The sequence below is a fragment of the Cynocephalus volans genome, chromosome 4 (genome assembly GCF_027409185.1).
Source record: "Cynocephalus volans isolate mCynVol1 chromosome 4, mCynVol1.pri, whole genome shotgun sequence".
Classification (NCBI taxonomy): Eukaryota; Metazoa; Chordata; class Mammalia; order Dermoptera; family Cynocephalidae; genus Cynocephalus; species Cynocephalus volans.
The window spans coordinates 106,822,290-106,834,734 of NC_084463.1; the positions used below are offsets into that span (position 1 = coordinate 106,822,290).

At 43.9% G+C, this 12,445-nt stretch overlaps 1 protein-coding gene across 1 annotated transcript in view; it reads left to right on the top strand.

The window, feature by feature from the left end:
• Positions 1-12,445, top strand: part of DNHD1 (dynein heavy chain domain 1) — a 104,388-nt gene that overhangs the window by 47,837 nt on the left and 44,106 nt on the right. The window contains exons 13-14 of the mRNA XM_063094960.1: positions 10,754-10,911; positions 11,395-11,881. Coding sequence (XP_062951030.1) covers positions 10,754-10,911; positions 11,395-11,881 — 645 coding nt within the window. The remainder of the gene's footprint in view (positions 1-10,753; positions 10,912-11,394; positions 11,882-12,445) is intronic.

Below are 12,445 nucleotides of genomic sequence, written 5' to 3' on the forward strand. Positions count from 1 at the left end.
TCCTTCCCAAGGTGCAATCTGTAATTGGGGAGGGCCACTGGGTTGCATGCTCTTCTTTTCTGGCTTCTGAGGTATAACACATCCTTGCCTGGTCTATGCCCTCCTGATGTTGCTGCTTCTGGTGCTGCTGTGTCCTCGGCTGGTGTAGCTGCGGTCTGTCCTCTTGGTCTAGTAGGGGCCCAGAATGTTTACCTTTCCTGACTCAGACCTGCCTTGGCTCCTGCTGGCATGGCAGATCTTTGGGGTTTTTGTGATCTTTCATCCAGTTTCTGTCTTAGGCTGGCCACCCACATAGCTTTTACTTCAGGATCCCTTGCCCTTCAGCACAGGAATCCCACTCAGCCCACTGGTTATCATCTCTCTGCCATCTTCTGTATCCCCTTCTGTTTGGGAGCTGTGGAGGCCTTGCAAGCATTGTATTTGGCCCTCTTCCTGCTTCAGCGCCTCATACCATAATTTCTACTCTGCTATGACTATTTCATGCTAGCACAAGGGCACCTGAAAGGTCATCTCTTCCCAAAGTTCCATACGGAGCGTGGGGCTCAAGAACACTCTACTATCTGTTTCCTCCTCAACCCATCTGTTTCCCTCCTTTTGCCACTTCCTACTACTCCCACTAGGCCAAGGCCCAGTTGTTGGCATCCCTTGGTCTCTGATAAATCTGGTTTATGACCTCGTCTTGTCCCCTCTATTCTCTTTCTCCCTTTGCATGGGAAGGATGTCTCATGCTATTGTGCACTAGCTAAGTGCCTCAGTCTAGGAGCTGGCCTTGGAAAAGCTCATAGTGGGGTGGACTGGGAAGCCAGCAATTTGTTCTTCTAGGAAACAGGGAGGTTGTTCTGTTTCCTCACCTAGCCCCCAAGGATGGTGTATTAGTCCATTTCTGTTGCTTTTAACAAAATACCTGAAACTGAGTAATTTATAAAGAAACAATATTTGTTGCTTACAGTTTCGGAGGCTGGGAAGTCCACAGTCCAGGGAACGCATCTGGTGAGGTTACCCTACAGCAATGCAGGGTGTCACATGGTGAGAATGGTGGAGCACAGAGAGGTAACTCCTCATCCCTACTTTTAAAGTCCTCAGAACCATGCCCATGATGACCATTAAACCATTAATGGATTAATTCATTTACTAAGGCATGGTCCTCACAATCTAATCACCTCTTTAAGGCTCCACCTTTCAATTACCATAATAGAATTTCCTTCCCTCTTGACACTGTCACAGAGGGGATTAAGTTTCTAATACATGGTTTCAAGATGGCGGCGGCTGCGGCGGCTGGCGCGGAGTAGCTGAGGTGGAAAAGGTGGCCACTGGGCCTCAGGCAGCCGGGAAACTTGTGGACCTTCCTCTGGCCATCTCTTAAGGGAGTACTGCTGCTGCTGGCCGGTCGTGGGGGCTCAACGCCACTTTGCCCCCGGCAGGAGAGGCTGCCTCATTTACAGGCAACAGCTTTGAAGTGTGGAGCAGGAAAAGAACTGATTCTTAGCTGCAAAAGCGAGTCTTGAAACAGGGAACACGGCGCCAGGGCTGCTGTGGATGCAGCCAGGATCCCGGAGGCTGGGGCCGCACTGAAGGCGGCCAGCTGCCCTATTCAAGATTCGAGGTTTCAGGCCGGCATTAAAGAAGACTCCTGGGAGCGCCCGAGCGGCGCCGCGACTGAACAGCCCGAGGCGGCAGCGCCGAGAACACGGAAGGCAACAAACCAGAGACAGAGCGAGCGCCCGACCTGGCACAGCACTGTGAGTGATCCCTGGCACAGCTCTGTTCGGGGGGTGGTTGCCCACGCGGCTCCCCGACTGCACCACCAGGCCACTCACTGCTACGGTGCTGCCTCCATTTTCCCAGGTGCGGGCAGCTCCGCCCTGCTCGGCCATCACTGAGCCCATTTGCTTGGCCTGGCGTGGGGCTTTCCGGACCCTGCGGGCCGGCTTCCTCTCCCACTCCCTCCACGGTTCTCTGGCAGGGCTGGGGGTGTGGGGCGTCCCGACCAGTTTTGGGAGGGCTAGGAAGTACGGGCGGGCCGACTGTCACTCCACCACACCCTGGACTCCGGCCCCGGTAAACTTCCTGTTACTGGGAGGCAGATACCATCTCTGCGACCACCAGTTTGGAAAAAAGCCTAACGAATTTCTGGTTGGGAATAGTGTGGTAGGAGAGTTCCCAGGTCTGCTTGAACCTGCCGGAGAGCAGGCTGCAGGCGGGCACTAGACTCGGTTTATACCGGGGGGATACAAAGGTGAACAAGACCCGAGAAAGATCTACACAGTGTTACAAAGGCACCCAGAGAGACCGGTCGTCTGTGCCTAGCAGAAACCTGGTAGACTTCCTGGGCGAGGCGGTGCTGAGCAGGGTCTTGAAGGCCCAGCTGATAGACGAGGGGTGCAGAAGACACGCCCCAACCCAGCACAGTGTGCACAGAGGGGGGAGACGTGCGGCCAGGGAGGCGGAGACTCGACAGAAACCACACACCCGGTGGGGTTGCCACTGCACGATCTAACAGCCTGGGCCAGAGCACACGGAACAGGGAGAAGTCCTGTACAGAAAGTGAAAGCTCAACAGAGATCACACACCCTGTGGTACGTGATCCACCAGCCCAGCAGAGTACAAGCTGACCAGAAAGGTGGATCCCCGGAGAAGCCCAAGACCCGAGGCAACCACACACACAAGACACTAGAGGCCAACTGAGCAGTCACGGTGGGAGCCATACCAAATTGGCAACAACAGCAACATCCTAGTTAGTCATTAGTCTTAAACCGGTGGACTGTGAAACCCCCTGCCACAATGAATAAACACCAAAAAAAAGACACCAGAAATACAAAAAATCAAGAAAGTACACCACCAAAAGTTAATAAATCTCATACTCTAGATCCTATAGAACAAGAAGCCCTTGAAATAACTGACAAGGAATTTCGAGTGATAATTCTAAAGAAACTGAATGAGATACAAGAAAACTCAGCTAGACATCATGATGAAATGAGGAAAAGTATACAGGATCTGAAAGAGGAAATATACAAGGAAATCAATGTCCTGAAAAAAAATGTAGCAGAACTTGCTGAACTGAAGAAGTTATTCAGCGAAATAAAAAACACAACGGAGAGTTTAACCAGCAGGCTTGTCGAAGTTGAAGAGAGAACCTCTGAACTTGAAGATGGGCTGTTTGAAATAACACAAGCAGACAAAAAGAAAGAAAAAAGAATCAAGAACATGGAAGAAAATCTGAGAGAGATATCAGACAACCTCAAGCGCTCAAATATCCGAGTCATGGGTATTCCAGAAGGGGAGGAAAATGGAGATTCCATTGAAAACATATTCAACAAAATAGTGGCAGAAAACTTCCCAGGTATAGGAAAAATCACAGATCTTCAGATCCAGGAAGCTCAACGATCTCCAAACGTATTCAACCCAAAAAGGCCTTCTCCAAGACATGTCATAGTCAAATTGGCAAAACTCAGAGACAAAGAGAGAATCGTAAAAGCTGCAAGAGAGAAGCGTCAAATCACCTATAAGGGAGCCCCAATCAGGTTAACATCAGACTTTTCATCACAAACCCTAAAAGCTAGAAAGGAATGGGATGATATTTTCAAAATACTAAAAGACAAAGATTGCCAACCAAGAATACTCTACCCTGCAAGGCTATCCTTCCGAAATGAGGGGCAAATAGTATATTTCTCAGACAAACAAAAACTGCGGGAGTTCACTACCACAAGACCACCCTTACAAGAAATCCTCAAGGGAGTACTGGGTTTGGTTCCTGAAAAATAACTACCACTGCCATAAAAACCTAAGAAAAATCTAAACCCGCTAGTACAATAAAAATGGCATTCATGAAGAGAAAACAAGCTAACAAAAACACTATCTACAACCTAAGGAACCAACAAACAAAGAAACCAAACAGTAAATCAGAAAGCAAGGAACAAAAGACACCTAAGACAACCAAACAACCAATAAAATGCTAAGAATAAATCAACACCTTTCAATAACAACTCTTAATGTTAAAGGCTTAAATTCCCCAATTAAAAGACACAGACTGGCTGACTGGATCAAAAAGCAGGACCCAACTATATGCTGCCTACAAGAGACCCACCTCACCCATAAAGATTCACACAGACTAAGAGTGAAAGGATGGAAAAAGATTTACCATGCAAACAGAAAAGAAAAACGAGCTGGAGTGGCTATTCTTATATCTGACAAAATAGACTTTAAACTAAAAACCATAAAAAGAGACAATGAGGGACACTACTTAATGATAAAAGGACTGATCCATCAAGAAGACATAACAATCATAAATATGTACGCACCCAATGTTGGAGCAGCCAGATTTATAAAACAAACTCTATTAGACCTAAAGAAGGAAATAGACACTAATACCATAATAGCAGGGGACCTGAACACTCCACTGTCAATATTAGACAGATCATCTAGGCAAAGAATCAGTAGAGAAACACAAGATCTAAACAAGACTCTAGACCAATTGGAATTGGCAGATATCTACAGAACATTCCACCCAACAACCTCAGAATATTCATTCTTCTCATCAGCACATGGATCATTCTCCAAGATCGATCACATATTAGGTCACAAGTCAAGTCTCAATAAATTCAAAAAAATTGGAATTATCCCATGTATCTTCTCAGACCACAATGGATTAAAACTAGAAATTAATAACAAGCGAAACTCTGGAAACTATACAAACACATGGAAATTAAACAGCATTCTACTTAATGACATATGGGTCCAAGAAGAAATCAAGCAGGAAATCAAAAAGTTTATTGAAACTAATGAAAACAATGATACATCATACCAAAACCTGTGGGATACTGCAAAAGCAGTATTGAGGGGAAAATTTATTGCATTAAATGCTCACTTCAGAAGAATGGAAAGATGGCAAGTGAACAACCTAACACTTCACCTTAAAGAACTAGAAAAACAAGAACAATCCAATCCTAAAGTTAGCAGACGGAGAGAAATCATTAAGATCAGAGCAGAACTAAATGAAATTGAAAACCAAAAAACAATTCAAAAGATCAACGAATCAAAAAGTTGGTTTTTTGAAAAGATAAATAAAATTGACAAACCATTAGCATGGCTAACAAAAAAAAGAAGAGAGAAGACTCAAATAACAAAAATTAGAAATGAAAAAGGCGATATTACAACTGATTCATCTGAAATACAAGGAATCATTCGAGACTACTATAAACAACTATACGCCAACAAATTTGAAAATCTGGAGGAAATGGATAAATTTCTGGACACACACAAGCTCCCAAAACTGAACCGTGAAGACGTAGAAAATTTGAACAGACCAATAACAATAAAGGAGATTGAAGCTGTTATTAGAAGGCTCCCAACAAAGAAAAGCCCAGGACCAGATGGATTCACAGCAGAATTTTACCAAACATTCAAAGAGGAATTGACACCGATTCTTTACAAACTATTCCAAAAGATTGAAACGGACGCAAATCTCCCAAACTCATTCTATGAAGCAAACATCATCCTGATACCAAAACCAGGTAAAGATATAACCAAAAAAGAAAACTACAGGCCGATATCCTTGATGAATATAGATGCAAAAATCCTCACTAAAATACTAGCAAACAGAATACAGCAACACATACAAAAAATTATTCATCACGATCAAGTGGGATTCATCCCAGGGATGCAAGGTTGGTTCAACATACGCAAATCAATAAATGTGATACACCATATTAATAAACTCAAACACAAGGACCATATGATCATCTCTATAGATGCTGAAAAAGCATTTGATAAAGTTCAGCACTCATTCATGACAAAGACCCTCTATAAGTTAGGTATAGAGGGAAAGTATCTCAACATAATTAAAGCCATATATGCCAAACCCACTGCCAATATCATCCTGAATGGGGAAAAGCTGAAAGCTTTTCCTTTAAGAACAGGCACTAGACAAGGATGCCCACTCTCACCACTCCTATTCAACATAGTGTTGGAAGTACTAGCCAGAGCAATCAGAGAAGAGAAGGAAATAAAGGGCATCCAGATTGGAAAAGATGAAGTCAAACTGTCCCTGTTTGCAGATGACATGATCCTATATATCGAACAGCCTAAAACCTCTACAAAAAAACTCTTGGAATTGATAAATGATTTCAGCACAGTAGCAGGATACAAAATCAACACACAAAAATCAGTAGCATTTCTTTTCTCCAATAGTGAACATGCAGAAGGAGAAATCAAGAAAGCCTGCCCATTTACAATAGCCACCAAAAAAATAAAATACTTAGGAATTGAGTTAACCAAGGAGGTGAAAAATCTCTATAATGAGAACTACAAACCACTGCTGAGAGAAATTAGAGAGGATACAAGAAGATGGAAAGATATTCCATGCTCTTGGATTGGAAGAATCAACATAGTGAAAATGTCCATACTACCCAAAGTGATATACAAATTCAATGCAATCCCCATCAAAATTCCAAAGACATTTTTCTCAGAAATGGAAAAAACTATTCAGACATTTATATGGAACAATAAAAGACCACGAATAGCCAAAGCAATGCTCAGCAAAAAAAATAAAGCTGGAGGCATAATACTACCTGACTTTAAGCTATACTACAAAGCTATAATAACCAAAACAGTATGGTACTGGCATAAAAACAGACACACTGACCAATGGAATAGAATAGAGAATCCAGAAATCAACCCACACACTTACTGCCATCTGATCTTTGACAAAGGCACCATGCCTATTCACTGGGGAAGGGACTGCCTCTTCAGCAAGTGGTGCTGGGATAACTGGATATCGATATGCAGGAGAATGAAACTAGATCCATACCTCTCACCGTATACTAAAATCAACTCAAAATGGATTAAGGATTTAAATATACACCCTGAGACAATAAAACTTCTTAAAGAAAACATAGGGGAAACACTTCAGGAAATAGGACTGGGCACAGACTTCATGAATACGACCCCAAAAGCACGGGCAACCAAAGGAAAAATAAACAAATGGGATTATATCAAACTAAAAAGCTTCTGCACAGCAAAAGAAACAATTAAAAGAGTTAAAAGACAACCAACAGAGTGGGAGAAAATATTTGCAAAATATACATCTGACAAAGGATTAATATCCAGAATATATAAGGAACTCAAACAACTTTACAAGAAGAAAACAAGCAACCCAATTAAAAAATGGGCAAAAGAGCTAAGTAGGCATTTCTCTAAGGAAGATATCCAAATGGCCAGCAGACATATGAAAAAATGCTCAACATCACTCAGCATCCGGGAAATGCAAATCAAAACCACATTGAGATACCATCTAACCCCAGTTAGGATGGCTAAAATCCAAAAGACTATGAACGATAAATGCTGGCGAGGCTGCGGAGAAAAAGGAACTCTCATACATTGTTGGTGGGACTGCAAAATGGTGCAGCCTCTATGGAAAATGGTATGGAGGTTCCTTAAACAATTGCGGATAGATCTACCATACGACCCAGCCATCCCACTGTTGGGAATATACCCAGAGGAATGGAAATCATCAAGTCGAAGGTATACCTGTTCCCCAATGTTTATCGCAGCACTCTTTACAATAGCCAAGAGTTGGAACCAGCCCAAATGCCCATCATCAGATGAGTGGATACGGAAAATGTGGTACATCTACACAATGGAATACTACTCAGCTATAAAAACGAATGAAATACTGCCATTTGCAACAACATGGATGGACCTCGAGAGAATTATATTAAGTGAAACAAGTCAGGCACAGAAAGAGAAATACCACATGTTCTCACTTATTGGTGGGAGCTAAAAATTAATATATAAATTCACACACACACATACACACATACACACACAAACCGGGGGGGGGGGGAAGAAGATATAACAACCACAATTATTTGAAGTTGATACAACAAACAAACAGAAAGGACATGGTTGGGGGGGAGGGGGGAGGGAGAAGGGAGGGAGGTTTTGGTGATGGGGAGCATTAATCAGCTACAATGTATATCGACAAAATAAAATTAAAAAAAAAAATAAATAAATAAAAATAAATAAATAAATAAATAAATAATAGTGCAAAAAAAAAAAAAAAAAAGTTTCTAATACATGGACAAAATCTGTATTAGTCAGGGTTCTCCAGAGGGATGGAACCAATAGGATATGTTTATAAATACATGAGCAGGGATTTATTAGGGGAATTGGCTCATGCAGTTGTGAAGAGGACTCCCACGATAGGCCTTCTGCAAACTGGATGCCAGTAGTGTGTCTCAGTCCAAACCTGAAGGACTCAGAACCAGGGAAGCTGATGGAGCCATTGGTGTAAATCCTGGAAACCGAAAGCTGAAGAGTTTTGGGCTGCGTTGTCTACAAACAGGAAGGAGAGCAGGGTATATCCCAGCTCCAGCGGATAGAGAGAGATTCACCTTTTTTCTCCATTTTTGTTCTCTCTAGGCCCCCAGCAGATTGGATGGTTCCTGCCCATATTGAGGGCTGGTCTTTCCCACCTAGTGTACTCAGGCTTTCATGCTAATCTCTTCTGGAAACACCCTCATGGACACACCTGAAAAGAGCTTTACCAGGTTCATCATTATTCTTTAATCTAATCAAATCAACACTTAGAGTTAACCATCACAGATGGCAATAACAAGGTCTTTGCTTACTGCATAACTAGATACTATTGGACCTGTGGCCCCCAGGGCCTGCTTTCTTTATGAAGGCAAGAGGCCTTAGAACTGGGGCCTGGAAAGAGTTTGTTTAGAAGTGCCTTCCTGCCTAGCCTTACCTGCCTTTGCTTCTCAACAAATGAAAGCACATGCCTCATTAGGTATGTTATGGGCCACTAAAACTCCCTGCTCTGTACTAGGGGTCAGGCTGGCAAGGCAGGAGCAGGGAGGGCCTGTGATTGGTCTGCTTCCCTTCTGGCCTTGTTTTGGGCAGGCTTTGTTCCACTGCTGCTCCAGAAGTCTGTGTTCTTTTTCTAGTTTCTTAACTTCTCGATCCTTAGTCCAGTATCAACTGATCTCTTCAAGAGAGCAGGAGGAGAGAAATCAGCACAGGGTTTAGAATCCTGGCTCTGTTTTTCCCTTGCTCTATGACTTCAGATCACTAAGCTTCAGTTTCTTTCTTTGTAACCCGGGCGTGATAATGTAGTCACTCACAGAGTTAGAATAAGGAGGATTAAGTGAAATATTATTTGCAATACTCCTATCATTGAGTATGAAATGGAATTTTTTCATTTTGCTTTATCCCCTTCTGTCCATCCTTCTTCCTGATCTAATTTTGTCTTCTTATTCTCCAACTCTGTTGAACAGTGAATGGCATAATTATCTACTCTGGTGAGTTGACCTCACCAGAAACTTGGGGTCATCCTTTACTGCTCCCTCTCCTTAACCCTACTACATCCATCCTGTCACCAAATCCTTTCCATTCTTCCTCCTAAATATCTCTCAGATGTGTTTTCCCATTCATCTCCAGCTTCCAATCCCAAGGAGCCTGGTATTTATCAGTCCGTTGCTATCTTATACCATACGGTGTCGCTGTTGAGCTCCTGTCTGCCTTCACCTGCCTGATGGTGCTGGTCCAAAAGCAGCACCGTTGCAATGGCCTAGCTACTGTCACAGGCCAGAGGAATTGTCTGAAAAAGGATGAGTTCACATCCTCGTGTTGTGTTCAGCATAGGGTGCCCTCCCAATATGTTTTCTCAGTCTCAGTTCTTTGCACACAGTCCTCTTGGTTACTTCTTCCAAGTGTCTGAAAGTGTCATACTTCCTATTTTACACTCCAGTTGCAGAGATGCAAAAAAGGGATAGACTGATTTACTTTTCACATAACACAAAAAATATATACTTATGTATATATTTAAATGTTTATTTATTTTAAATTTTATTTTATTTTGTCAATATACAATGTGGTTGATTATTGTGGCCCATTACCGAAATCTGAGAATATTTTAACATCTCTGAACTTAAGAGGTATCTTATGGTTGATAGCATGTCAGAGTTTAGATGACATTATTTTTTTCTTTTTTATTGATATAGAAATAATGATGCTTCTTATACTTAGTGGTATCTTAGATTTGATGAGGTGTCATAGGGGTGTTATTTTTGCTCTCTAAAACAATGAAGTTATTCTTATCACCAAGGGCAGTTTCTAGGGTTATCTAGGATTATCTTCTAGCCCCATATTTACCTGAGAGCTTCTTTCCTCTAATCCTTAAAGACAAAAACAAAAAAATCCCCACAGATTGCACCCTCTTCTTGTTACCCTTTCTACTAGAGCAGATGCAGTAGGGCTCCAGAAGTGGAATACTTTCATCTCTGAGAGGGCATTCTGCTGTTCATGAACATGTCATTTCCATGCTCTTGCACATGATAGTTCATCTACTTTAGGCATTAACTATGCAACACATCCAACTCTAATGTCCCCCTCTCTGAAGAGGCCTTTCCCAGCCTTCAAAGGCCCCCTCTGTCTTCGCTATGCCAGGTTGAGGGCTCCTGGGCACTCACAGAAGACTTTTATCACACTGGGTTACAATTGTCCATTTGTGTGTCTGTCTTTCCCATCATCTTGTGAACTTCCAAAGGTGGGGAAATTTTCTGTCTCATTCATTCCTCATTCATTCTTGTCTACCAGTGCACAGTATGGCTGGACATTGAGCAGGGGTCCAGTAAGCATTCAGTGAGGGAAGGAGCGAATTCATGATCTGGCTTCTCCTTCAAGCTGATTCCCACTCTGGACCTCCAGCACTTCCCCAGAATTCCCTAATACCTGCCTCTTCTTTCTCTAGAATCCAAACTGGACAACATGAGGAAGGACATTCTTGCACAGGTACAGGATGAGTGCTGGAGTCGCAGTCAGCAGCTAATGACAGAGCTCACAGATTTCACACGGGTCTTCCAAACCATCAGCTCAGACATTCATGCCATTGCACAGTGCTCCCAGAAGGTAGGCTCTCCTCATCCATTCTTCTCAGCCTATCCAGGTCCCATCCTACTCAGAAGCTCAACACACTCTTCAGGCCTGTACTGAGCTCCCGGCAGGGCTTGATGCACAAACTGTGTTCACATAATGATCTACCCTTGCTAATTCTTGCCCTGTTCACATGGCCCTCAGTTTCCTCAGGGGGCGGCCCTGGTGTGATGAGAGAGACAGAGTCCTGCTTTCATAGATGTGATTCTGCTCTCTGTGACAGTCAGATAGGGATACATTGCCCTGTCATTAGGGTAATTGTCTGGTGGGTGAGAACTAGACTGCCTTGAGAGAAACCTGGATCAGAGAGCAATCTGATCCCAGATTACCCCTGATATTGGTTGGTTAAACAGCTGCAGCTGGGTCTGGAGCCTCCACTCCAGAAGGTGGGAGTGCACTTTGGGCCCAAAAAGGCGTGCAGGGTTGTGGGGTGCTGGTCTCATACTGTGGCCCCTGCAGTTGAACGAAGCCAATGAACAGTACTCCAGCCTGGAGGAGCGAATGGAATACATACGGTCACTCCATGAGCTTATCCGCAACCACTTCAGTCTCTTTACTGCTGAGAATGAGGCACTGGACATCTCGGTGAGAGGGCAATCCAGTGAGTCACCCATTCCTCTCGGTCCCCCTCCCCCACATGTACTCTACTGTCCTCTGCTTGCCCCACAGCTTCTAGACGTATGGGAGGCATTTCAGTTTGAGAAAAGCCAGGCCTCAGAGTTCCTGCTCAGCAAGCGACATTCCATTGTGCCCAAGCTGCGGCAGCTGATGGCAGCAGCACTGGCAGAGCTGGAAGGCCTGCTCGAGAAGGCTCTGTCTGGTCCCTTCATGGACCCTGCACAAGAGCAGAGGAGCATTGAGCGCCAGCTCATCTCCCTGGAGCGTCAGTTCCAGAACACAGTCAGCCACCTCAGTGAACTGCACCATGCCTATGCCACCTTCACTGGTACTGAGGATCCCCGCTCCCTCACCATTGGCCTTTGATAGACCCTCCGATTGAGATAAGGGTTGGGACTTAGGGTCCTTTGTCCCATGTGACCCTAAGCAAGCCTTGGGAACCACATATCTTCACTGGTCTCTTTTATAAACAAAAATTGCAGGACAAAATCTTCATATAATTGTGTTGGATATGTCAGGTGGTGTGCTTAGGGTGGGGATACAGGAAGCTCACAGTTTGGTAGGGAAGGCAAATAAGCGAATGTTCTATTAGAGTTTGATGGGGTCAGGGGCTGAAAGCATGTGCAAGAGAAATGTAAGAGTGCCCTCATTGTAGAACTTAGTTTTTATGTAGTCCTGTTCAGCAGTCCTGCACAAGGCAGCAGGTTCCAAATAAGAACAGGTCTTGACACTCTAGTAGCCACTGCCTCCAGCCAGTGTGGTGTACAGGAGACGGCTCACTAGCCCACAGGAGGAGATCAGGACAGAGCTATTGGTCTTAGCCCTTCCATACAGTGTTACAGCTAGGCTGGTTCCCTTCTGCACATAAAGAACTTTGTGGGCTAAGTTTCTT